The following is a 24995-nucleotide window of genomic DNA, read 5'->3' on the forward strand; positions in this document are numbered from 1 at the left end:
AGGCTTTTCCTACACAACAACGTGCAGAAAATAGAAAATCTAACCCCTAGGAAAAAAATCCAGCTGCAAACCATGTCAAGCAAGCTGCCCCACGTAGCAGGCACAGGCTGTAAGACTAGAGAGGGGAGCAAAGTGAAGGGAAGACTTGCACAATGAATTCAGAAATTAATTAAAAGAGTTGTTTTTTAAAGAGCACAAAGCAAATTATTTGGAGAAAGAACAAACCCAAAAATCCTTCTTAGCTCTTTCACTCATTGCACGGCCTCCAAAGCACAGGTGGTTTTGAAGCATAAAACAAACACTCTTTTAAACAGCGAGCGTCAGGAGGACACAAACAGCGCCAGGAACTCGGCAGAGGGGAGGGTGAGACGCCCAAAGGCGAGGGGGGAGCGGGTTTGGGGGTGCCTGTACCTCGTTTCCCAGCAGGGCAGACACACAAGCCTCCGAGGCGTCGCAGATGGCCGTCAGGTCGTGGCCACCCTCGAGGGCCAGCACCACGCGGCCCCCGGCCAGCCCCATCAGCTGCTTCGTCAGGTACCCGAAGCCTGCAAGGAGGGAACAGAGGAAATGCAGCAGGAGGGCAAAGGTGGCGGCTGGAATGGGGCTCCTGGCGGAGGATCAAAGAATTAGGGAGAGGAATTACATCACATTAAAAACCCAGCGGGGATTTGCACCGGCTCGGCGCGTAACGCGAGCCAGGTTGGGCTGCGACGCGCGGCTCCGGCTGCGCCTTCCCTGGAGGGATCCCCGCGTCCCCCGGCAGCACCGCCCCGGCTGAGAGCATCACCGTGCTCCCCTTGCCACCCCTCAGCACCCCAAATTAAAGCCAGCAGCCAGCATTCCCTTTGGAAGCAGGGAAAGGGCCGGGATTCTGCTGGATGCTGCTCTGGGGGAGGGAGGAGGAAGGGGAATGGGCCCGGTTTGGGTCGGGATAGCAGCAGTGCAGCGCCCCAGAGAGATTTAGGTTTGACATCTCGTTCTCAGCAGACAGCTCTTCCCGTCCATAATATGCTATAAAAATTCCAGGGGCACCCGGCACTTTGATCAGATGACACACAATACATTTCTGCCCCCTTTAAACAAAACAGAACCAAGCGGCGAGGATTCAAAAAACGTGTCCTCAAAGCAACCTTCCCCCTCCAGGAGGAAAAAAAAAATAAAAATCAAAAAGTCAAACAAAGGAGAAGCCAGGGAATTTCTACCCTCCATCCCCACTGCCTGCTTTCTGCTTTGGAGCGAACCCCTTTGCAAATGAACAAATGAACAGGCAGAGAAAACCATCCACTGCTGAGCCCACAACTGGTTTTGTGAGAGGAGCAGAGCATGGCAAATTCAACCAGCAGGTAAACAAGAGCTTTCCTTTCCAAAGTGCTTCTGGACAGCTCAAGGAACTTGCCTCTTGTAAACCTATTTCACTTTATTCTTATATAAAGTTTACAGGTTCAGCTCCCTTACGAGGTTTTAAAAGTTCACTGTAGAGAACAACTTTCCTGGCTGGAACAAACTCTTAAAAAATAACAGTAAAACCCTTTTTGCAAGAAAAACTGTCCTCTGGATTAATTTGAAGAAAACAATGCCAGGTAAACTCCACATAACCTGTGGGGGGGGGAATTTCAGTGCATCTCCCAAAAACATCCCAGACCTGAAGCAAAAAGGAGGGTTTGTGGATGTCTGTAATTAATTCAAAGGTGGAGAGCAAAAATATTCAGCTCAAAATTTTAATAAGGTGTCCTGGAGGAAGAAATGGATTTCTTGGTAGTAATGAGAGTGTTTACAGCTGGTATGGCCTTTTTCTGCAATTTGATATTAATGCCAGCGTAACTCTCTAATTCAGCAGAGATGTGACTACAAATAAATTACACAATATTACATATTGAATACTTCAAAGTTGAAATATGCAGTGTTTCAAAAAAAAAACCCCACAAAATTAAGGCTTCAGCCAGGCCAAAGTATGCATTGTAAAAAGATAAATGCCATGAAAATTCAAAGAAGAAAGATGGAAGTTTTGCCATTGAAATGAAAGATCTGAAATAGACGCCACAAAGCAAAATCTGGGAACACTGTCCTTCAATCCACAGGACAGCAGCAGAAGCCAAGCCCCCACTTACATTTTGCTGACAGGTTATATCCTCCCAGGGGTGTGGGGTGCCCTTCCACAGCATCGAAACCAGATGACACCAGCACAACATCTGGGGCAAACTCGTTGGCAATGGGCATCACTACTGTCCTGCAACACAGAATATCCACAGCACACGTGTTAGAGGGGCTCCTGAGCAAAGGCAGCAAACCCTCATTCCATGGCAGCAAAGCTCAACTATTTCCCTACAAGGTGAGAGCCTGGCTGGAAGAGCTCCTTGCACTCCCTGGGGTTTCCTCCATGTCGTGTTTTGAGCAGGGAAATGAGCTGTCACCCCTTGTGTTTCCCATCTGGGATCACATCCTGATTTGCATACTTGGGAATAAGGGTAAAATGAGAGGGCATCTGGCACAGGCTGCAGAACCACCTGGGAAACCTCACCCCAAGGCAGCATCTCCAAGTGCTCCCTCAAAACATCTCCTCTAGGCTTTGCCAAGTGATCCCTTCCTGCCCTGCTGCACTTCTCATTTCCCACAGTGAAAGGCTGGAGCGTCCCACAGGGCAGAACAGCTTTAGAATGCAAATATCCCACCCAAATCCACCTCTCCCAATGCCAGTTCCCCATCCTCTGATGTTCTGTTCACTAAAAATGGATGGAATTGTTCAGCATCCCTATCCTACTGATTGCTGAAGTTGTATTTAAATGAAACAAGGGGTCTGTTCCTGTGGTCCAAAGGACCTTTTTTTCCCTTCTGCTTTCTCTCTCTCCAAACTCCCCAATTTCTCCTCAAAACCTACAGGAGGTTGCAAACGTCCCATCCCCACATCAAGACACACTTCCCAAATTATGTTTTTTCCATTGTAACTGCACCTACTGACTTCTGGATGTATCCCTAGGGCAACCTGACCTGTAATTTTCCCATTTCCCCATCCTAGGAACAGCCTCCAGCCAGGATAACTTTCTAGAGCAGGAACTGAGGTTGTTTTAGGCACATCCCAAAGCATGGACCTGTAAATCTTGGCACACACGAGAAGCTCACACTTTATTGAGTCTTTATGTGATGCTCTAAAAACAGAGCCCAGGGGGGCTGTTCTGTGCTGAGATGGCTCAAGTGCTATCAGAATGCTCATAAAAGCTCACAGCTTTTGCCACAAGGATATTAAACAGCCAGGAGACATCTGCCAGAGTCAGCAGCTCGTGACATCCAGCTGAGCTCATGTCCCTCTGCAGAACAGGGCATCAGCCCCTGAGCAAACCCATCCCCCAGCCTCCACTGCCACCACGGAGCAGGAACAGGCACCCAGACACCAAAAAACACCCCACACACCTCCAAGCTTTATTTTTGCCCCAGCTATTTGCCCCAGCAACCCCAGAGCCTCCTGCAGTATCGCTGAGCTCCGTGTGCAGGCACAGAGACCTCTGTGAGAACAAAGGGATTTCATTTTCCCTTAATACACACAAAATCCCAACAAGGAATTTGAATTTTCTCCTCTGAGGACGTAGTTGCCCCTCTCCATTTTGTCCCTGGGGGATGATCCCGTGAGGAAGACAAGAGCACAGCTCTGGCTGGTGAGTTTGCAGTTTGGTGGAACCCACAGAAATTTTCAGGAGAAACCACCTCCCTCACCAAGGCCTGAAGCAGCAATTCCAGAGCAAGTGCAGCAACCAAGGGTTTATTTTCCCTGAGCCCTGCCAGGGGCAGTTTTGGGAGGGAAAAAGCCCTTCTCCTAATTCCAGTATCACACCAGCATCCCAAAGGCACAGCAAACTCTGTCTGATGCTCTCCATGGATGTAAAACTCGATCCAGGAGGGTCTAAGCCAGACCTCCCTCATTTTGTGTTTTCAATTGTAAGAAAAAATGACAAAAATCCTGAGTGTTTCCGAGATTCCATCTGTGGACAATGTTCTGGACACATCTCTTTGAGCTTTTTGCTTTTTAATTTTCCCTTGTCCACAGATAAAACCAGCCCCTTCACTCAGATCCACCTCAGTAAAGCCAAACCCTCCAGGGGAAACAAGGATTAAACTGGAAACAACCCCGTGGCTTTGCCCTGCTGATGAGACTCTAAAAAAGCCAGAAATTTGAATTATTACCTAGGAGATAAGCAGTTCTGCCTGGAATTGGGTCTTCTAAGAAATGGCTGAGGTGGCTGTGAAGTTATTCACTGAGGAATGAAGATTCCTAACACTGAATATTCATTCAATCCGTGTAGAATTTTTCAAAAAAACAGGGAAACCGAAATTTCCCTAATTTCAGAAGCTTGTTTTGCTTGCTTAAAATAAATGAAATCCTTTCATTTGCCTGGTTACAGCTGAGCTGAACAGTTCTACACGAGAGCAAACTGATGGCTGCAACCAGCAAAGCCTCCCCATTGTGTTCTGCAATTGCTTGGGAGAGAGGAAAAAAAAAAAAGCAATTTTAGATCTATTTTCCAGAAGGCTGAATGAACAATTTTAGCCTGGCATTAGCCAATTCCCCAATTAAATGCCTAATAAATGACAGGTATATGAAACAATCCTACAGAGGATTATTTTGGGCTATAAATGCTCAATTGCAGTGAGTAAATTGGTGAAACTTAGAAGGCTGAACACTTTTTTAGAGACTTTTTCCCACTCTTGGCCACATCTATGTTTTATATATATTTTTACATGTGCTATGTATAAATTTATATATGTTAAGTGTATATGTTTATATTTGCATATATTTATCTATTGATATATTTTATATTTCATACATATCACGTGTATATTTCTAGATATGGTTTTATACACGTTACATATTTTATATATATAAAATAAAAATGCTGTGCACTAGTCCTCAGGCTAACCAGCTTCCTGAAAATTCCAGTCTTTGCTTCTCCATGGTCATTTACTGTGTCCAAAGGGATTAGGAATTTGGGGATGAAATCAGCGTGGGGAGAGCATGAAATTGAAAATACAGCAACAACCGTTCCAGGCAAAGCAGCATCATCTCTTCCCCCTCATCCTCTTCCTCAAATGGTTTATGGATCGAGGGAAAAACCCAAATGCCCCTAAAATTGGTTTCTGAACTTGTTTAATGCTTTTTGAAGGCAGCAGGAGGAGGGGGAAGCGCAGTCCTGGTTTTTTCCTTCTGGCTGAGGTGTTTTAAATAAAGTCAAACGTGGAATCGAGCTGGACGTGGAATTAGGGCTGGAATTATTATGGTGGAATTACTGGGACAGGGGAAGAAATTCCCAGGCACAACACAACTGCTGGCATCATCAGAACAACTTCCTTGCAGTAAATTCAGAGGGAAACTCCTGCAGATAAAACATTTTTAATTTCCCTGATTGCTGTTCTTGTGTCATAAGGAAGCAGCCAAAGCCTTCCCACTTTTCCTGCAGGTCTCTTAGCTGGGTTTGCACCCGGATCAGGAGGATTGAGAGAGGCAAACAGGATTTCAGCTGATGTAAAATGTAAGGGAACAAGAAATCCTGGTCCAAAACACCCCTCTGAATTTACAGCTTGTTTGTTACTGTAACTACGGAACAGCAGCGGAGGCACCAGGAACGTTCTGGGAGTTCAGGACTTGGGGAAGGACGTGCCCTGCCTCGTTCCCTGCATTGAACTGACCCCATTTCTGCCTGATCTCTGCAATCTGGCACTGCCCACACGCTCAGGGGTGAGCTCAGACACGGGATGGGGAGCTGACTCTGCCACAGCTGCAGCTACCACAGGGTGCAGGAGCTCCAGGTTCCCAAAAAACTCCCCAGATCCCTTCTGAGCACCCCTCCCCCCCACAAAAACAGCACCCCAACCTGGGGCTGGGGCAGGCAGTGATTTCAGCCCCAGGTTAAGAAGGCAACAAGTGACTAAGTGCAGGGAAAAGCTCATTTTTAACTCTTTTTTTCACTTCTGATACATCTCGATGGCATTAAGGACCATCCAGAGGTCAGGAGAGCTTGGGCACCCCAACACTAACAATTTAATAATATTTGGAGAGAGGATAAAAATCACTGATGTGAGTTCCCATCTCTTTCTTGCATGAAGCAAACCCACTCTGAAACAGGTTTTCAGTGTGGGGAGGAGTGGTTTCACTGGGATTTATTTATTCCCTCGTTTCTCTCGTTCAGAAGGACAATTATCTCAGTTATTTTCATTTCTCAAACTCACACACTGGCTTTTCCTGAAACACAACAAGAAAAAATGAGGAGCATGTTGCTTATTTAAGTCTTCTCCTTCTACACAAAAAAAGGACTTTTTTCCCTAGAAACAGACAGGCATGTGAAGAGTTAAGACTTGAAAAAAAAAAAAAGAAAAAGTCTATCAGTATCTTTGCCTAGCTCAAAGGATTTCCACTGATTCCTCTCCAGACTTCAAAGCCTCACAGTTTGGCATTTGGACTGGTTTGAATTAAAGCTCAGTTCTCCACTGTGAGTTTCCAAGTTCATGGTGAAAATGCCTCCTGCTTCTGGAGTTCATTATGGCCAATTTTCTTATCTTTTCTTCATCTTTGGTTTGATCCCCAGCAAATGCAACGTGGCATTCGACGGGGTGGAATAACAAGGTGCTGCCTTGAAGGCATGTATTGTCTCAAGGGGCTAAAGCAAGAAAAGAAGGGGGAAAAAATAGGATATATGACCCATTCCCTTCACTTTCCAACTCTCAGGGGACAATAAATTGCAAACTTCAAAGAGGTATTTTACATTAAAATCAATAGAAAGATTCGGGGGGTGGGGGGAAAAATCTTTTTCAAAGGAGCTGGTTAAGATTTAAGAAGGTCACTTGATAATGTACTATCATGGCCAAACTTGGCATGGGATGAAAAAAAAGCTTCTTATTTAACTTATGGTTAAACTGAAGGTGTGCAGGCTCACCTCAGCTCCCCCAAAACTCCCCAAAATCAGGGCTGTGACCCACTCCAAAGGCTGTTCCCAAACAGCTGCAGTGTCCAGGCAAGCAGAGCCCAGGAGTGGCTGGCAAAGGTCTCAGTGTGCAGCCCTGAGCCTTTTCCAGGAGCCTGGACACTCCATTAATGTTTCATGTCCCCAGCTCCAGGTGCTCTGGCTAACGAAGAGATCCAGCCATGTGCTGCCTTCCTGAGCCAGGAGTGACACAAATGGCAGGGATTTGGTGTCCTTTGAAATTGTGTGTCTTCTCTGAGGGCCTCATGATGGCAGAATGAAGAGGGGGAAAAGGTGCTTTTTGCTCAGCCTAAGGGGATACAAGAGGGAAGAGCAGAGAAGAATGCTCCTGGATTGAGTGCTGTTCCACGAAGGTGATATCCCAGAAATTCACACCCTGTCTTCTGGCAAGTGTGTGTCTGCCTGAATTGAGGCACCAGAGGTGTGAGGACAGAAAAGCACTTCAGAGTGTTAAAGGAGAGGCCATGGCACAGGGGAGCCAGGGGGTGGGACAGGACAGTGTCTAAGAAAATCATGGAATGGTTTGGGTGGGAAGGAGACTTAAAAATCATCCAGTGCCACCCCTGCCATGACAGAGACACCTTCCACTGTCCCAGGTGGCTCCAACCCCAGTGTCCAACCTGGCCTTGGACACTTCCAGGGATCCAGGGCCTCTCTGGGATGAAAAATACCAAAATTTTAAAGCTTATCAAAAGCAAAATCAGGGAGGATGACACAAGGAGAAACAAACCAGCTGAGGTGAAAAACACATTTGTGAGAGGGAAAATTCAGTAGTACCTGAAGGCAGTTAAATATTCCGTGTCTCCCATGGGCGGATCCAGACCACCAGTAAACGCCATGTTAACATTGAAACCAACTCCTGCTCCTGTGCCAACCTGCAAAAGGGAAATGGGACTCTGAATCAGCAAATTCTGGCAACGCTTCTTTGCTCTTTTGATGTTCTCCCAGTCGAATTTGGATCTGGACCCAGCAGGGAGGTTGATTAGTCCCTGGTTGCTGAAACAAGAGGGAAAAAAAAGCTCCTCCACGCTCAGATCTTTATGGGAGCTGAGGACTGGTGGTGTTTGACTGCTGCTCACCCCAAAAAACAACCCCAACATCAACTGCACCCTCTTGATTTTTCTGCAGCAGAGTGGGCTGCATGTAGTACCTTTCCATAATTCATTTTAAGCTTGATTCAGGAGCAGATTTTATATTTCACTACAGCTGTAACTGGGGGGAAAAGTGTATTTTAATCAGAGTGAGCTCCCCCTCTGCTGGAGAAAAACAGCATTCACAGAGAAGGGATTTTGGCTGCTTGAGGGACACGTGGGTGGGAGATGTAAATACACCCCTCTCCTTGCTTGTACTGCAAATGTCCCCATCTGCCCTGCCTGCAACTACCTGAGAGAGGGAAAACTGAAAAATAAACCAGGCTTTTCTAGCTTTTTTTTTTTTTTTTTTTGCCAAGAAGGTCTTTGCATATGAAAAAAAAGAATTAAAAAGTGAAAATCAATGCGTTGCACAGCTGGATAAAACTGCATGGCTTTTATTGCATATTATTCCTCATACTGGTGCAAATATTTTTGCTGGAAAAACGCAGGGGTGGGTGTTCATCTACCCAAAGTGGGTTATTTATTCATCATTGGCTTAAATCAAACTTGTTTTGTATCCTTTCTTTTATTTGGTCTAAAATGACACATCTAAAAATGATTCCTTTTGTAAAGCAGATTGCTAAAAAGCAGGGATTAAACCTGATACAAAGGGCTGCTGTTCATTCACTACAACAGTCAGCAGCATCACGTCACACTGAAGTTTCTTTAAAGGCTGAAATGGAAACACTGATGTTTTCTCAAGCAGATGGGGAGATGGAGAAGAAAATGTAAAATTGACAGGGGAAGAAGTTTTCAGATGTCACCTGGAGCACTATAAGTATTCCAAAAAATTTCCTCTTGCTAAATCCCTCTGAAGGACCATATTTCCTGCCAGCCCAGAGGGAAAGGAAGGATGTATCCATCCAGAGCTCAGCTTCCAGCTCCACTGGCCCAGCCCTCCTGCTGCAGGCTCTGAGGACACCAGCAGGAAAGGGGGATTTGCTCCAGCAGCGTCGTGGCTGGCCCTCAAATCCCACAAATTCAGGGTGGAGATGCAGCCTTGGTGGTGGTGAGCAATGCCTGGGCATGGCCAGGAGAAAGAAGGGCAGGTGGAGAAGGGGAAGTGGAGAAGGGGAGGTGGAGAAGGGAGAGGTGGAAAGGGAGAGGTGGAGAAGGGCAGGTGGAGAAGGGCAGGTGGAGAAGGGCAGGTGGAGAAGGGCAGGTGGAGAAGGAGAGGTGAAGGGCAGGTGGAGAAGGGCAGGTGGAGAAGGGCAGGTGGAGAAGGGCAGGTGGAGAAGGAGAGGTGGAGAAGGAGAGATGGACAGGCTCCATGGCTGTGTCAGGAAAACTGAGTGTGGGTGGTGCAGCCATGGATAATCTGTTCCTTCAGCATCTAAGAAACAACTTCTGCTGAGGAAGGAGAAATCCTGCACAGGATATGGAGTGCTGGGACAGCTGGCAGAGGGCTCCTCTGGAGCAGGCTGTCCCCCCAGGGCTGGAGAGCTAAACTGCAGTGACCCGTTTGCTGCTGTCCCGCCAGCTCCAGCCAGGACACCGGGCCCGTGGCTGCTGGACCACAGGGACCTGGCGTGTCCTGGGATGGGCACACAAAAGCCTGGGGAACTCTGAAGGTGGCAGGAGCTCCTGGGAGTGCCAGGGCTCCGGGATCCATGTGCTCACCTCATCTGGAGCGCCGCTGCCTGGGAAGAAGTTGCCGTCATCGTAGCGATGGAGTGAGATGTAGAGGACGTTGGGGTCGTTGTAGAAGGCCTGCTGAGTACCATTGCCGTGGTGGACATCCTGCAGGGACAGGGATCACACCAGGGAGGTTAGCCCTCCACTACAAACATGCATTAAAGGCATCACTTGGGGATTTGGAGGGGTGTTCCTTGCTGATGAGCTTTGTTTTCTCCAAGCTGGCTGGAGCAGTTTATGGGGAATGGGAATAACCTGTTTGGCACACCTAGTTTGAGATCTCTCCTTGTTTAACACATGGGATAAACACAATCCCAAATGTCTGTCAAACTGAGGATCATTGACCTGGATGGAAAGCACTGGATTCACACCAGTCTTGGCAGATGGAGATACTGGGACACTTGTTGCCCCAGATCTGCATCTTCAGTCAGTCGGTGGGGTGAGCACTGAGACAAATTTGAACTGTTGGACCAGGTCAAAAAACACAACCCATGAAAGTTCCCCTACTGAGCTGCTGTGTGGTGCACAAACACAGGCTGTGACAGGACAGCTATTTCAAATGTCCCTCTCTGATGTGAAAACAGGTGGGAAGTGAGGAAAAAACCATCCATCCAGTAAGTCCAAAAGACAAATGAATGTATTTTAATTTGTGGGTTTGACCCATGGGTTATTGTGGCAACAGAACCAAAACTTTTGGCTGATACCCAGTCACTCCAATGCCTTCCCAGCCACATAAAATTTATTAAAATTAAAAATCTTAACATTGCCACAGCAGAATCCCAAATAAGCCCTTTCTTTTTATTTGAAAATTCTGGTCCCTTTAAGAATGTTTTCTCTGATCAGAACACTTTTATTCAATTAAAACCCCAAATTCCGGTTCGCAGACAACAGGTAAGAAGTTTTTCACTGACTTACAGAAGAAGAAAGACTTGCTAGAAGAAACCCACCCAGAATAATTTTCCCCTGCTCTCCCAAAGGGAAAGAAGGGGCATTTACTCACCCAGTCCACGATGAGGATTTTGCTCACGTTGAGCCTTTGCTGGAGCAGCTTGGCTGCGATTGCCACGGAGTTAAAATAGCAGAAACCCCTGGAGAGGGGAGACAAGAGGAAAAGAGAGATGTTAATTACAGCTTCCCATGGTCCCACTGCATCCATCACCTAGACAGAACACAGGAGGAAGGAGTTCCTTCTGCTCTCACTCTTCTTTCCTCCCTGCAAACATGGAAAGGCCTGTGTTGGGAGGGACCTTGAAGTCCATCTGGTTCTATGGGCAGGGACACCTTCCACTAGATCTGTTTCCCACTGCAGTGCTCTAGGGAGACAGGGAAATGTCCCACACTTGCCCAAACCCACTGCTGATCCTTGCTAGGAAACAACCCCCCAAAAGCACTAAGCAGGACCTTAGCCTGCTCCAGAGAATCTGGGGCGCTTTGAACACCACACATCTCATCTAGCAATAAACAGAAATTCCACAGGGATCACATAACAGAATTCCTCTGGAATTCCCAGCTGTGGACCCCCCACCAAAGGAGCCCTGGCTGAAGTCAGTCAGTGAAGCCCACACTCACATGGGTGTGCTCTCCTCTGCGTGGTGACCCGGCGGCCGGACAACAGCAAATCCATTCTGCACACAAAAAACAGGGAAAGGAGAAGGTCAGAGGGACGAGGATGCCACAGGGGCTGCAGCCAGAATCCTTAATCCTGCTTGGGGACTCTGGAGTTGCTCATGATGGATTCCTCACATGATCATAGCAGTGTATGATTGTGGATGATTCCCTCATTGTGGAGGGGGAGAAGGTGCTGGAGGTGCTGCATGGCAGAGCCCTGCCCAGAGCCCTGCCCAGAGCACACCCAGAGCCCACCCAGAGCACACCCAGAGCACACCCAGGGCTGTTCCCTTACCTTCAGCTCTCCTGTGGCCACTTTGAACACCAGCTCAATGACACAGCCCACGGCCAGGCGAGCGGCGCCCGACGAGTGCACCTCGTTCCAAATGGTGTCACTGTCCACCTGAGGGGACACACAGCAAACAGGTCAGGAGCCAGGAGGGCAGCCAGGCAGCAGGAGAGCCCTGTCTTAGAAAGGCATCACTCCCACGGGGGGATAGGACAAGGGGAAGGGATTTAAACTGAAAGGGAGAGCGTTTCTTTCAGACACTGGGAAGGAATTGCTCCCTGGCAGGGTGGACAGCCCTGGCACAGGGTGCCCAGAGCAGCTGTGGCTGCCCCTGGATCCCTGGAAGTGCCCAAGGCCAGGCTGGAGCAACCTGAGCTAGTGGCAGGTGAGCCTGCCATGGCAGGGGATGGACTGAAATGGTCTTTAAGGTCTCTTCCAACCCAAACCATTCTGTGACTCTGTGACCACGGAATCAGCATTTCTTTTTCATAAAAAGGTTTATTAAATAATTCAATGATTCTTTAAAATAAAAAAAATCCACAATAAAGAGGGATGTTTAGTGTTGGGGCATTTAAAAGATGACTGCCCAGGAGTGACAGCAGCTTCCCTGGGGAGCCATGAGCTCACCCACCCTAACAACAGACCTTCAGCATCCCGTGCTGACCACACAGATTTGTTTCAACGTTAAATATTCCACAGAATCACCAGATTTCCCCCCTGAAAATGTGGGAACAGACCCTGCAGGCATGCCTGTTGCTGTTATTCCAGACTGAGTCACCAGATGAATGGGACATTCCTCACTGGGAAGGGAAGGACCACCAGCCATTTTTCACATATTACTCTGCCCTGAGTGTATCTATGGAAACAATGGCAAAAGGCAGAGATGGGAAGAAAGGGATCATTTGTTTGCCTGGCTCACTGAGCAGTGAGGAGACACAAGTGGCCCCACAGAAGACTGATCCACCTCCTTCCCAGCAGTGCTGAAGCTGCCACTGGAAGTGATTCCAGCTCTGTGATCATGGATGGTTTCTGGTAGAATCCACCCCAAGGATGCTTTGGAAGCCACAATAAACTAGGAAAGCACTTGAAGAACACCAAAAAGCCTCTGGGGAACGCCACTGCATTGTGGGAGAGCCCTGCAATGACTATTTGTGACCTCAGGGCTCCTCTGGGCCCCTGTAAATTTGGGCAGTAACATGGGAACAGCAGCAGGATAAAGTTGGAGTTACACATGACAGCTCCAGGAATGCTGGACCACGAGTGCACACATGGGCCTGACCTCACTAGGTATCTCCAAAAGCTCCTCAAGAGGTGGGAAGAAGCATTCCAGGAAGAATGTCTAAAATGAAACCCAGTAAGTTCTTCCTTCCTCATAATAAAAATTACAATTTCCTTACAATTATTTTCTTCCTTTAAGGAAAACCCAAGGTTTTTTTATTAATATCCATGATGAGGCTCCTACTCACACTGCAAATTCCTCCTACTCACACTGTAAACTTTCCTATTCACTAATGTGCAGCTATCTCAGAATTTAATGAGCACCTCACAAAAGATTTCATTACCCTATTGAATAAAAATACACTAAAATTATTCCACTGAATAAAAATACACTAAAATTATTCTACTGAATAAAAATACACTAAAATTCTACCGAAAAAACACACAGGTAAGAAATCAAGCACCAGGACAGGTTGACACAGGTTGTACCAGAGCTCCAGAGCCTGCAAAGTGAAGGAGTTCTGCTCTTCCCTCACAGAGGAAGGCACCCCACCGTGTCTCCTCCTGCTCTCAATTAAATAATTCTCACATTCTGTTCCTCTGACTCCCTAATTAGTTCCTCCTCATTTCCATTCCACTGAAGTCCCTTCCGTGCTCTCTGCTCAGCAAGAACTTACTTTGCTTGCACAGTTACAATTGTTGATATGCTCTAATCAAAGCTCTTGCACCCCAAAAATAGAATCACCTACTCTGGAGAAGATCAACACCACAAACACCTCTGGAGTTTTTAGAACACGTGCAGAAAAATGATGCAGATCTTCAGATATTTTTAGAATGTGCGCAGCAAAACACTACACAGGAAAGAAAACAAATTTATCAGCTATCCTAAAATCAAGACTTTGAGTGTTTTGAAGAATCTGGATGCAAGTGTGCTGGGATGATCTTCCAGATTTTCGAAGCTTAAACTCCTTTCTCCCAAAGTAAGAGCTTAAATGAGGGATGTGGGACTCCAGGCACCTCTCCAAAATGCAGTTTATTGTATCCAAGACATTGCAGCAGTCCAGGGTCGTGGGTGACAGAGCTGTGCCCACAGCTGTCAGCTCCAGCTGCAGGCAGGCCTGGAGACCCTTTGGTTTTGGTTCCATTGCATTATATACTTTTCTTTGCTGAGCCTCTTCATACAGTAGAACCAATCTGTGCCTTAACTATTATCTATAGCCTATCATAACTGCTCTCATTACCATATTCATGTTACTGCTCTCCAATCACTCACAGTCAGTACATTACAGTTTAAGCCAGAAGTTGTTATTCAGTTTTCTTGCAGTGGAAAATTTGGAGACCTTTTTTCTACTTGCCACATCGGCAGGCTTGTTTGCCTGTGCTATCTTCCTGCTTGGTAAAAACATCTTCTTGTGTGGGGTGGGTTTATCCCTTGCTCTAAGTCATGAAATCCCCTTCTAACTAACAGACCCTTTGCCTCCTTGGTTACCCAGTGAGACTGGCTCAGCAATTCTTTTCTTCTAGATCAAAACTTGCTTCCATCTCTATTCCTTCTTCAGATTCTACATTTAAAAATCTCTCCACCAAGCCTACATATCTGTGAGACTATCTTGTCAAACTTTCATCCTTCCCAACATCCAAAACCTTCCCCTAATCATCCTGGATTGGGGAGGCCGTGGTGCATGGAAAAAGGGGTGTGAGCTGCAGAGGAGCGAAGCTGAGCCCGATTCCCAAGTGATCAGCAGAAATAAATGAGTGATGTTCCTCTCAGAGCTCACACCTGCTGATTTCAGTGCTTCTGTGCTCTCTTTCTTCCTCTCCTGCTAGGACCAGAAGGCTGCAGAAGGGAGGAGGCTTGTCAGCCACGGGAAGGCTTTTTGGGATAAACCAACAAGGAAAAAGAGTTTCCAAGCACCTGCGAACAAATTTTCTCTTTCTCTCCTTGACTTCAATCCACCAAGACTGAGTTTATAATTAAAAGAGAGAGTCTGAAAGGTGTTATGAGATGAAGGGATTTGCTCTGAACTGTTTTCCTGTTGCTGCTTCACTGCCAGAGCTCCAGGAGGGTTTGGACAACGCTCTCAGGGATGCCCAGGGTGGGACTGTTGGGGTGTCTGTGCAGGGCCAGGGGTTGGATCAATGATCCCTGTGGGTGCTTTCAGCTCTGGATATTCTATGATTCACTCTCTTGCCTGACCTTCATTTCACTTGTTGTTGAGGAGAACTCAAGGCTGCCCAAGCTCCAACCTCTATCCCGAGGCAAAGCAGCTCTCCAGGGGCTTCTCCCCCCAAAAACTGCCCTGCACCCCCCTCCAGACCCAATCCTTCCTTTTCATCTACACAACATCCCCAAAGGAAGAGAGCCACACTTGATTGCTTGCAGGAAGAGCCTGGTTTCAAAGCTTTCCAGCCGTAATTTCACACAACACCCTCAGCTCCTGAATTCCAATCATCAACCATCATTCTGCTTTATCCTGCTCCAGTAGAAATCCAAAGGAGGACCTGTCCCACATTATCCTACTGATTTTTAATTTTCTTTTCCTTTCCTTTGGAGTTGATGACATCATGTTTGCCCTCTGAAAAATATCTGGCAAACAATGGGAAATGGCTTCCCACTGAGAGAGAGCAGAGTGAGCTGGGATATTGAGAAGGAATTGTTCCCTGGGAGGGTGGGCAGGCCCTGGCACAGGTTTTGCTGATAGGATTGCTGAAACACTGCACCAGAGTCAGCAAATATTCAATATGAAGGGTCTGTGGAGACAACCAAGCAGCATCTTTATTGGGAGCATATCAGGAATACCAGCACCGAGGCGTTTCCTGCCCTGATTTGGGATTTAATGCAAGACTGCTGGGCCCGTGCTGGGCTCAGACACTGTCTCTACTTGTTACCATTCAGTCCTCATTTGCAAATGATAATTTTTTTTTTTGCTTTGAATGGCATGCCTGACTGCAGGGCAGAGTAAATCCAAACCTTTTAAGCTCTGGCCAAAAATTTGCCATGAATTAGGCAACTGCAGCATATTTACAATACAAAATAAAATATCTCCACGAGTGGCGGTACGAATAAACGATGATTATTCTCTTTTTTTTTTTTTCTGACGGGATAATTTTCAAAGCAGCGATTTTGCAAAGACTCAGGAAGAAAACAATTTTGTTTCATTTCCATAACAGAATCCAGACCTTGAAAATTCAACCTCATGAGCTACAATTATGCAGCAGAACTACCACTGTGAATTTTCAAACACAATGCCTTTTATTGTCTCTTCTCATTCTTTTCCCCTTCCTGTTCTCCACGATTTTCTGTCCTGTCACCCTCCACAGAAACTCTGGAGCAGAAAGTCTGACTTGAAAGGGAAACTTTTAAGCTTTCAGGCTTCAAAGGAAAACAAGAAAACCTTCAAAACAAGGTATTTAGGGTTTGGGGTTTTTTTGGATTTATGGGAACAAACAACAGCAAAAAGCCTGATTATATGGAAATTTGACAGCTGAAAAGGAACAGTCAGCTTTCCCATGGGGGATGGAGGGGCATTTTAGTCACCTCCTGGAGAATCCACGTGGATTATCCTGGAGCTGGAGAATAAAAGATGCTAAATGCTGTTTCATTCCAGGGCAGAGAAACAGCAAACTTGCTATTCACAGGAAAATGTACATTCCCAAATACTGTCCTATTTCACGGCCACGTTTCCCACCTGCTGCGGCAGGCAGGAAGCTCTGGAGCCCGAGACTGAGGATGGAACAGCTCCACAGCACGAGCACGTCCTGCTTTCCCCAGGAAAAAAAGCACTTCCAAACCCAGCAAGCCCTTCAGCACCAACATCCCAGGCTGGGAAATGAGGTTTTTCCTCCTGAACGTGCCTCTGAGTGTCCCACACGCTCGGGCTCTCCGGAGCAGCCCCCAAATGCTGCGGCTGCTTTTGAAGCAAGGCACGTGAGGCCGTGGCAGCCCCTGCTCACGGGCAGCATCTGGCTGCAATTACCCACCCTGGAATGCAGAGCAGCAATTTTTGGTGCTGAGGGGAGCGGGGCAGAACAAACAGGACATTATTTACACATTAAAGGGAGGTACTCACCCCGACACCACCGCAAGGCAGCCTGACAAACATCGACGTTAGGGAACCTGGGGGGGACAAGAAACGCTCCTGTGAGGCACAAAGTCAGAGGTCACCAAACTCTGGGGCCAGCTTTGTGGCAACTCTGCAATCTTTCCAAGCACAGAAACACACACATTTCTTCCTGGGGGTTTTCTAACCATTTTCACCCAGCCCTGTTACAACACAAACACACACACACAGTGAACACACTTAGGCTCCTGCAAAAGCTGTCTATAAATCACTCATTTTTAAGCAAGGTGTGGGTGCTGTCTGATGCTTTGAGACTATACATGAGGAAGATGCCACCAACAATCACTCAGTGTGTCTTCTCAGATGAGCACTTTGACCCCTTCCCACTGAGGGAGGAGAGGAAATCATAAAAACACCCCAGTTGTCACTCATCTGCAGTTACTAGATGACTTTGGAGAGAATGGCCTTCATAAAAGAGGAAGACATGAAAATAAACCAGTGGCAAGCAAAGAAAAAACATGTGTTTTGACTGAAATAGCAAAACCAACAAGGAGAATGTGAGAAAAATTGAGAAAACCATCTGCAGGGCTAATTTTGAATCTGTAGGAAATGTAACATCCCTCTCTGCTTGTGTGTGAACAAATTCTGCAGGGCCCTGAGCAACCTGGTCTGGTGGAAGGTGTTCCTGCCCATGGCAGGGGGTGGAATGGGATGGGCTTCCAGGTCCATTCCCACTCAAACCATTTGGGATTCCGAGAGAGGAGTTTGTGCATCTGGGCTCATGTGAGCTCAAAGTGAGACGCCCTCCTTGATTAGATCCACATGGAAGTTCTTAGATCATCCTGCCTCGGACCTCCTGTCACATCTCTCACTGCTAATCCTCCCATTATTTCCCTATTTATCTTCTTGACAACAATTTATGATTGCTCCCCACAAATTAAAAGCAGCCTTATTTCCCTAAGTTTCAACATGTCCAACAGGTTCTAAGTGTTTCCACTGTCCAGGGAGAGATGGGTTTGTACTTTGTATCCTTGACAGGACAAGGGGGAATGGATTTAAACTAAAAGAGGGCAGGGATGGATGGAAGATTGGGAATTGTTCCCTGGGAGGGTGGGCAGGCCCTGGCACTGTCCAGAACAGCTGGGGCTGCCCCTGGATCCCTGGCAGTGCCCAAGGCCAGGCTGGAGCAGCCTGGCACAGTGGAAGGTGTCCCTGGCACAGTGGGAGGTGTCCCTGGCACAGTGGAAGGTGTCCCTGCCCATGGCAGGGGTGGGATGAGATGGGCTTTAAGTTCTCTTCCCACCCAAACCGTTCTGGGATTCTATGATTCCATAAAGGCACATCCCCCTTTTCATTTGCAGAAGCTTAACAAGAAACATCCTGTGTCCTGAAAAGCCTTTTCCCTTTCAGCCTGAGGTTTCTCAGGCTTTTTTCCTCCTCACAGAGGTATCAAAGGCCAAGAGTTTACACGGAGTCATCAGACACCTGCCAAGACACTCAGCCCTAACAAACTCCCATTTGCATCCCCAAACCTCACACAAAGCTTTGCCCTCAGCGTTCAAACCTGCCCTAAACCCACCCTCTAAGTTGTTTCAAAGAACCCCAGGAAGCTGGTTTGTAAATTTAAAAGCCTCTCAAACCCCCAAAGGGAGAGGACAGCTGAAGGAGGGGTTTGTAACAGGCACGTTCCCCTCTCCACATGGAGCTTTTCTCTGATCCTTGCTCAGGTCCTGCCCCGTGGAAGCCATCAGGAGAGAAGGGGGTGATGTGGGCTGGCAGCCAGTGCCACTGTCAGCATCTCCAGGCTAAAATGGTGCCAGGTGGGCTTAGGAAACCAGGTCTAAGCCCAGTTAAGAGCTCCTGGACATCCCCTCCTACTGGAGACCCTTAAGGACCTGACCTCCTGCAGCTCTGGGGCTTTTCTCCAAGTTGTATCCAAACAGGGAATGCTCTATACTGGAAAGCCCTGGGAATTTCTCTTCTCTATAGGATTAAATCTCTGCAAACACTATGAAATGAGAGATGGAAACCATGGTGGGCACAGAACTACTGGAGCAGAGGCAGGGCAAGGGCTGCTTCCCCCACAGGTTCTCTACAGAAACCACCAGGAACGGTTCAGCACTTTGGGTGTCCCCCCCAAAATGCTATCCAAATAAACTCCATCTCCAAAGGCATCTGTGGCAATGTTGAGACAGATCCTGCCCAGAGCCAAGGAGGGAGTGGAAAAGTATCCCAAGAGAATTTCCTCAGCTATCCCAGGGAAGATTTACCAAAGCTCCTCCGGGCTGTGGGTTTTCCACTCCCGAGCATATGACATCAGAAATTCCTCAAAGTTTACATCCTAATGCAGCTGTCATTCAGCTGGAGGTGTCTACTTTTGGGTTCTCTGGCCTTCAAGAGGTGGGAAGTGAGCTATAAATACCGTGCTAATTGTGTGTTTAACTACTGCCTAATGGCTTCCCTCTCTGGGAGCTGTGGACACACTGAGCAAAATCTTTCCAGCTCCTTTGCTGTGGCCACTACATCACCAAGGCCACAGAGTTAAACCTCTTTTTACATCATCCAAAGTCTGGCTAATCCCAAAATAAACTTTCTCAACATCTAACGTTCTAGAAACCGGTTTTTTGGGCTTTTTTTTTTTTCTTCCCTTTTTTTTTTCTCAGATCCCTACGTGGCAACTTCCCAAATTGTCCCTCCAGCCTGCTGCTGCAAAAAGGCAGGAAGTGAAGGGAAGTGATGATGACTACACAGAGGTGCTGAAATCCATGTTGTTTGGTTGCTTTGGAGGGTTGGTTATCTGAACATCCATCCCTTAGAATTTCTGCTGGGAAAATATCTTCTTTTTTTTTTTTTGTATTTTTGTCTGTATTTTACAACAGACACGGCCCTGTTTCAGGAAGATTTAGTCTCCAGTGAAAAGGATAAACAATCCCACTCCACATTAAACAAATGTAGAGGCCCCTGCATCTCTCTTGCTGACTGTCCAAAGCTGCCAGGGCTTTGTTGATGCCTGTGCAGCTGGCTGGGGACTGCAGATCCAAATCCTTGGGAGCATGCTCCAGTTCCTTCCCTAGCCATGGATAACTATCTAACACCCAGAGTGCCCAAGGATGAAACAGACTGCCTGAACTATCTCTCCTCCTCAGGAAAACATCCATTTATGTTCTGAAGACATCAAAGAAAGGAGGTTTAAGCTCTCTAGGGTTTAGGGGTCTGCCGGAAGAGAGGGAGATAGATCCTGGGCACGGAGCTGGGAACAATCCTCTTGAAGATGCACAGTGCTAAGGATGAAGGGAGCCCCAGCAGCTCCCCCAGGGGTCAGGAAGGGGGGTGTCCCCCAGGGAATGGTACCTAGAAGCTTCTTGCTGTCCAGTTTCTGCCTGTTCAGAGGGTTGGTGCCGTAGAGCAGCGTGTGCGCCTCCGAGTGAACCGTCTGCAGCTCCTCCAGCGTCGCCTTCCTGCCACGGATGCACTGCAGGGGGAAGGAAAAGGCTGCTGAAATCACTGCTGAGCGCCTGGCTCTCCTTTCTGTCTCCTCAGCAAGCCATCAAGACAGACAGCAGAGCACTAAAATGGGTCCTGAGGTGGAGAAATTCAGGTTTTGGGTTAATCCCTTCCTCGCAACATTTATCTGCTGGACATGGAAAGTCATCTTCAGATCCAGCCAAGATAAAGCAGGAAACTTTATTGGTGCTGGGGGTGAAGGAAACGTGACCAGAGAGACAAGGGAGTGAATCCTTGAAATGGCAGGGCAGAACCTGAAGAAAGCCAGCAGGGAATTAAGGCAGAAATTTACTATTTTTGGAAAAAAAGAAGAGTCTGGTGAGGCTGCAAGTCACCAGTGGTCAGGAGGGAAACACAGCTGGAAAGCAGGTGAAGATCAACAACAGCTCCCATCGTGAGAGCAACCAAAAGTACTGAGGTAAGCACAGAAATTAAGGAAAATAAATCTTCTTTAAGGAAATCAACAGGAAATTAAGGACAGTAATATTGCCTGGGATCTTACAGTCACAAACTCACACATTGGAGAACATCTCTAACTCCCACTGAGGAGACCAGGCTATTAGCAGTGAGGTTCACTTGGTCCCAAACATTCCCAAAACTCGATTAAATGGGTATCCACAGACAGAGACAGGTTTGAAAGGGATAAAGGAGGGCAGGACAGGGAAATTTAGGCAATGGCAATGCTGCCACCACGTGGATGTCTTATCTGATGGCTGGGAACATTCCCAGCCCCATCCTGACATTGCTGGAATATTTATGCTCCGGGATTCAGCCCTCTCAAGTGCTCAAAGAATTGATGAACACACACTTATGCCCCCATTTATCACCACTGCTGTTAGCTGTAACTAATAACCACTGGTTAATTTTTATTATTAACTTTCATTCTTTCTGTTTAATATCTAAGTTTTTTCTCTCCATTTGCTTGCTCTTAAAATATATCAAATAAATCTAATTTAACCCCTTGTGATGGAATGGTGCTCAGTGCCCTCCTCCTACCCCCATTCTTTTTACAGCATAGCTTGTCCATTACTTATTAAAGAGCACAAAAAAAAGTTATTAAAGCCCAGAAAAGCTGTTGCTTTTGCTGGAATAATTGGGAGGGGTAACAAATGAGAGGGTTACATCATATCTTGCTCTTTTCTTTGGCATAACAGCAATAGAATAGTAATAATAATAATAATAATGTTGTTGTAATGATATTAATACCAGTAATAAAACCTGGCCTGTTCTGGTGTTTCCCTTACCTCACACTTGCCCCTCAGCCCCGTCTCCTGGAGCCTGGACCAGATGCTCTGGATCCTGCCTGCATGCTCAGGGTGGCTGTTGGTGTTTCCACAGGTGCACTGGTGCTTCAGCATCAAGGTGTCGTACACAAGGCCTGCAGCACAGGGGACAGAATTGCTCTTGGGTTAAAAAAACACCAAAAGTTGCCAGTTTGAGGGAGAAAAAAAGGCTTTTTGCACTATGGAGTCAACGGTTCTAGGCCAGAACTGTGTGTTTGACCAGGAGCCATAGAGAACTGAAGCCCCAAAGCTGCACCCACCCCTTCCCACAGAAATCCTCAAGGGATAGATAGGAGAAGCAGAATCAGCACCAGGATGTGAAATGAAATGCCAGGGGGAGGTGACACCTATGTGAGCACTGAGGTGCTGGCATTCCACTGGTATTCCAGTACTGAGCATCACCTGCAGCAAGTGAGGACTGTGCTTGTTATGGACCCAGAGGCAGGTCATGTTTTCTGGCTCCAAAGTCCTCCTATATGTGGTGGCCAAAACGACCTGGAAGCACCCTGGAATTTTTAATCAACATATTTCTGACAGCACTGAATGATGGTGTAAGGAAGGGATTTAGAGCTGCTAGAAATAAGCCCTAAACCCAGATCTGGTATCCTGCACTGAAAGGGAGTTGGGGTGGTGGATGCAGTGCTGGCCAAGATAGCATGGTCCTGGATCTTGCTGACAGGAATGCTAAGGAATGGGATCTGGGGCTTTTCCCCTGGCTGCCAGAATTTGGGATCAAACCCAGAAGGACCAAGCCGTTTGTGGCTGTGTTTCACACGCTGCTATTTGCTAATTGCAGCCACTGCAGGTCTCTCTGGTGGGAAAGCCAGCTTCTCTGGCGGTGGTGCAGTTACTGGGAGCAAAGGGAGCATCTTAGAGATTTTTGGCAACAATGCAGCTTTCCCAGCTTCTTCATCAGCCAGTGGGTTTCCTATCAGCTCCTCCTCCACCTGCCTGGTGCCCCTTGATGTGCATTATTGCTAACTTGTTTTGGTAAGTTCACCACTTCCAACAGGCCAGAGATTAAGCTCTCACGAGCTAAGGTCTTTCCCCTGCAGGTTAACAAACCTCTTTCTTCCCATCATTTCCCAAATGCATGGATCACCCCACATGCACACTTAGAATCAGTGCAAACATTCCCTGTCTTGTCCCGGGAGGGGGGGCTGGGGCAGCTCAATCCCCCTGCATTCCCAGGGATTTCCAGCATGACAGCAGCACAGGAGGCTCTGATTCACACTCCAGAGTTGCCTGGCTAGATTCTGGAGGAGAAGTTGGGATTCCATAGCCAACAGCAGGTCCTCCCCAGCGACAGAAGACATTTAATCATTTCTCTCGGGCAAAAGACATGAAGTCAAATGTTGAAATCCATCCTTCCTTCAGTCAGAAGCTCCAGAAAACAGAATAAAAGTGGCTGGTTTGGGTTTTTCTCCCCCAAGAAAAGTGTTTCTTGCAGGAAGTATCTGTATGAAAGTTGGTCCAAGGGCTGGAGCCCCTCTGCTGGGAGGGCTGGGGGGGCTCACCTGGAGAGGAGAAGGCTCCAGGGAGAGCTCAGAGCCCCTGCCAGGGCCTGAAGGGGCTCCAGGAGAGCTGGAGAGGGACTGGGGACAAGGGATGGAGGGACAGGACACAGGGAATGGCTCCCACTGCCAAAGGGCAGGGATGGATGGGATATTGGGAATTGGGAATTGTTCCCTGTGAGGGTGGGCAGGCCCTGGCACAGGGTGCCCAGAGCAGCTGGGGCTGCCCCTGGATCCCTGGAAGTGCCCAAGGCCAGGCTGGAGCAGCCTGGGACAGTGGAAGGTGTCCCTGCCCATGGCAGAGACTTAAACCCAGATAACCTTTCAGGTCCTTCCCACCCCAAGGTTTTCCATGATTTCTATGGAATGCAAAGGCCTAGATGAGAATCCAGAGCCTCTGAAGGCAGCAGTGGCAGGAGCCAGCGCCAGCCCCTGATGCCCGAGGATGCGCAGCCCAGCTGAGAGCACACCCACAGCTGGATCCGTGCTCCCAGCTCCAGCACGGACACACAGCACAACCTGGGAGCTGCAAGGGGCTCACAGGGCACCCTGAGAGCAGCTGGAGCTGGGGCTGTGCTCCTGCACGCTCCCAGGCCCGGCTGCAGCTGCAGTCCCACCTCCTGGCTGGGTGTGGGCACGCTGTGCCACTGGGAATCTTGGCTCCCCGCTCTGGCCCTGGCTCTTGCAGCTCTGCAGCCTCAGGGCAGGTGTCTGGCAGCTCCTCGCTCTGCTGTAGGTGAGTGCAGAGGGAACAAACACCCCCCAAAAGCCAAGCCAGGATGGCTTCCAGGGAGAGAACAGAGCCCTGGTAATTGGCTGCCCTCGGGTCAGCCCAAGTTCACCTGGAGGAGGCTGTGCTGCAAAGCTCTCTCAAGGTCTCTCGTGTTTGATTCACAGCATCAAACACCACCAGGAGCTGCTGGGCCAAGGCAAGCTCGGAATTCACCTGAGGAAAAGCTTTCACCCCAGTCTGAGTTTAACTAAGCTACTGCAGGGTCTTAAACTAAAAGAAATTTAGACTGGATTCATGGAAGAAATTCTTCCCTGTGAGGGTGGTGAGGCATTGGCTGTCCCATCCCAGAAAGTGTCCAAGGTCAGGCTGGACAGGGCTTGGAGCAGTCTGGGATACTGTGAGGTGTCCCTGCCCATGGAACTGGATCATCTTCAAGGTCCCTTCCAACCCAAACCACTCAAGGAATCTATCCCACCCAAAGCTGGAGTTCACAGACCTTGCTTCACCAATGGCTCCTCCCTTCCCAGGGCTTCACTGACAACAGCAGTGTCAATCACTCATCATTTCTCTTTCCTAGAAACCAGCCCAGTTGAAAAGGGAGCTGTTCCCAGTTCCTTCCTGTGGCTGGGGACACTCAGCTGCAGACACACACACACACACACTCACTCATACAAAGGGAAGCTCGGCAATTTAAGCTCAAAATACAAAACTACACTGGCTGTTACAAGTTAATTGAAGTGGTGCTGGAAGCAAGACTCTTTTCAGACATAAGAACAATAATTTTTAAAGGTCAGCACTAAAGCAAAACCAACTGGCTTTTCTTGGCAGAACAAACATATGATCTGAGGTTCAGATAATTATATTGCTCTGCACAGGAGAGAATAAATGCCTTCATCAGAAAGGAAAAACCCTTTAATGCAGAACATCAGAATAATTTGTGGACCCATTTTTGCAGGAGATCAGAGACTGGATAATTGGAGCTATGCAAATTAATGGCCTAACCTGAGGATCCTTATTCAAGTGCATAGAACAGGGCAGGCACGAGTATTCAT

General features: G+C 47.7%; 1 protein-coding gene across 7 annotated transcripts in view; it reads right to left on the bottom strand.

Annotated features, from left to right (window-relative positions):
• HDAC4 (histone deacetylase 4) overlaps nucleotides 1-24995 on the bottom strand; it is a 179010-nt gene that overhangs the window by 9834 nt on the left and 144181 nt on the right. For all 7 annotated transcript variants that reach the window (XM_084209706.1, XM_084209702.1, XM_084209704.1 and 4 more), the window contains 10 exons: nucleotides 21658-21791; nucleotides 20261-20381; nucleotides 16919-16965; nucleotides 11637-11744; nucleotides 11303-11358; nucleotides 10734-10821; nucleotides 9719-9838; nucleotides 7743-7840; nucleotides 2109-2227; nucleotides 412-545 (listed from right to left, as the gene is read on the bottom strand). In XM_084209706.1, the coding sequence (XP_084065832.1) occupies nucleotides 412-545; nucleotides 2109-2227; nucleotides 7743-7840; nucleotides 9719-9838; nucleotides 10734-10821; nucleotides 11303-11358; nucleotides 11637-11744; nucleotides 16919-16965; nucleotides 20261-20381; nucleotides 21658-21791 (1025 nt within the window). The remainder of the gene's footprint in view (nucleotides 1-411; nucleotides 546-2108; nucleotides 2228-7742; nucleotides 7841-9718; nucleotides 9839-10733; nucleotides 10822-11302; nucleotides 11359-11636; nucleotides 11745-16918; nucleotides 16966-20260; nucleotides 20382-21657; nucleotides 21792-24995) is intronic.

This window comes from Fringilla coelebs, assembly GCF_963513975.1.
Source record: "Fringilla coelebs genome assembly, chromosome: 7".
In the NCBI taxonomy this organism is placed as follows: Eukaryota; Metazoa; Chordata; class Aves; order Passeriformes; family Fringillidae; genus Fringilla; species Fringilla coelebs.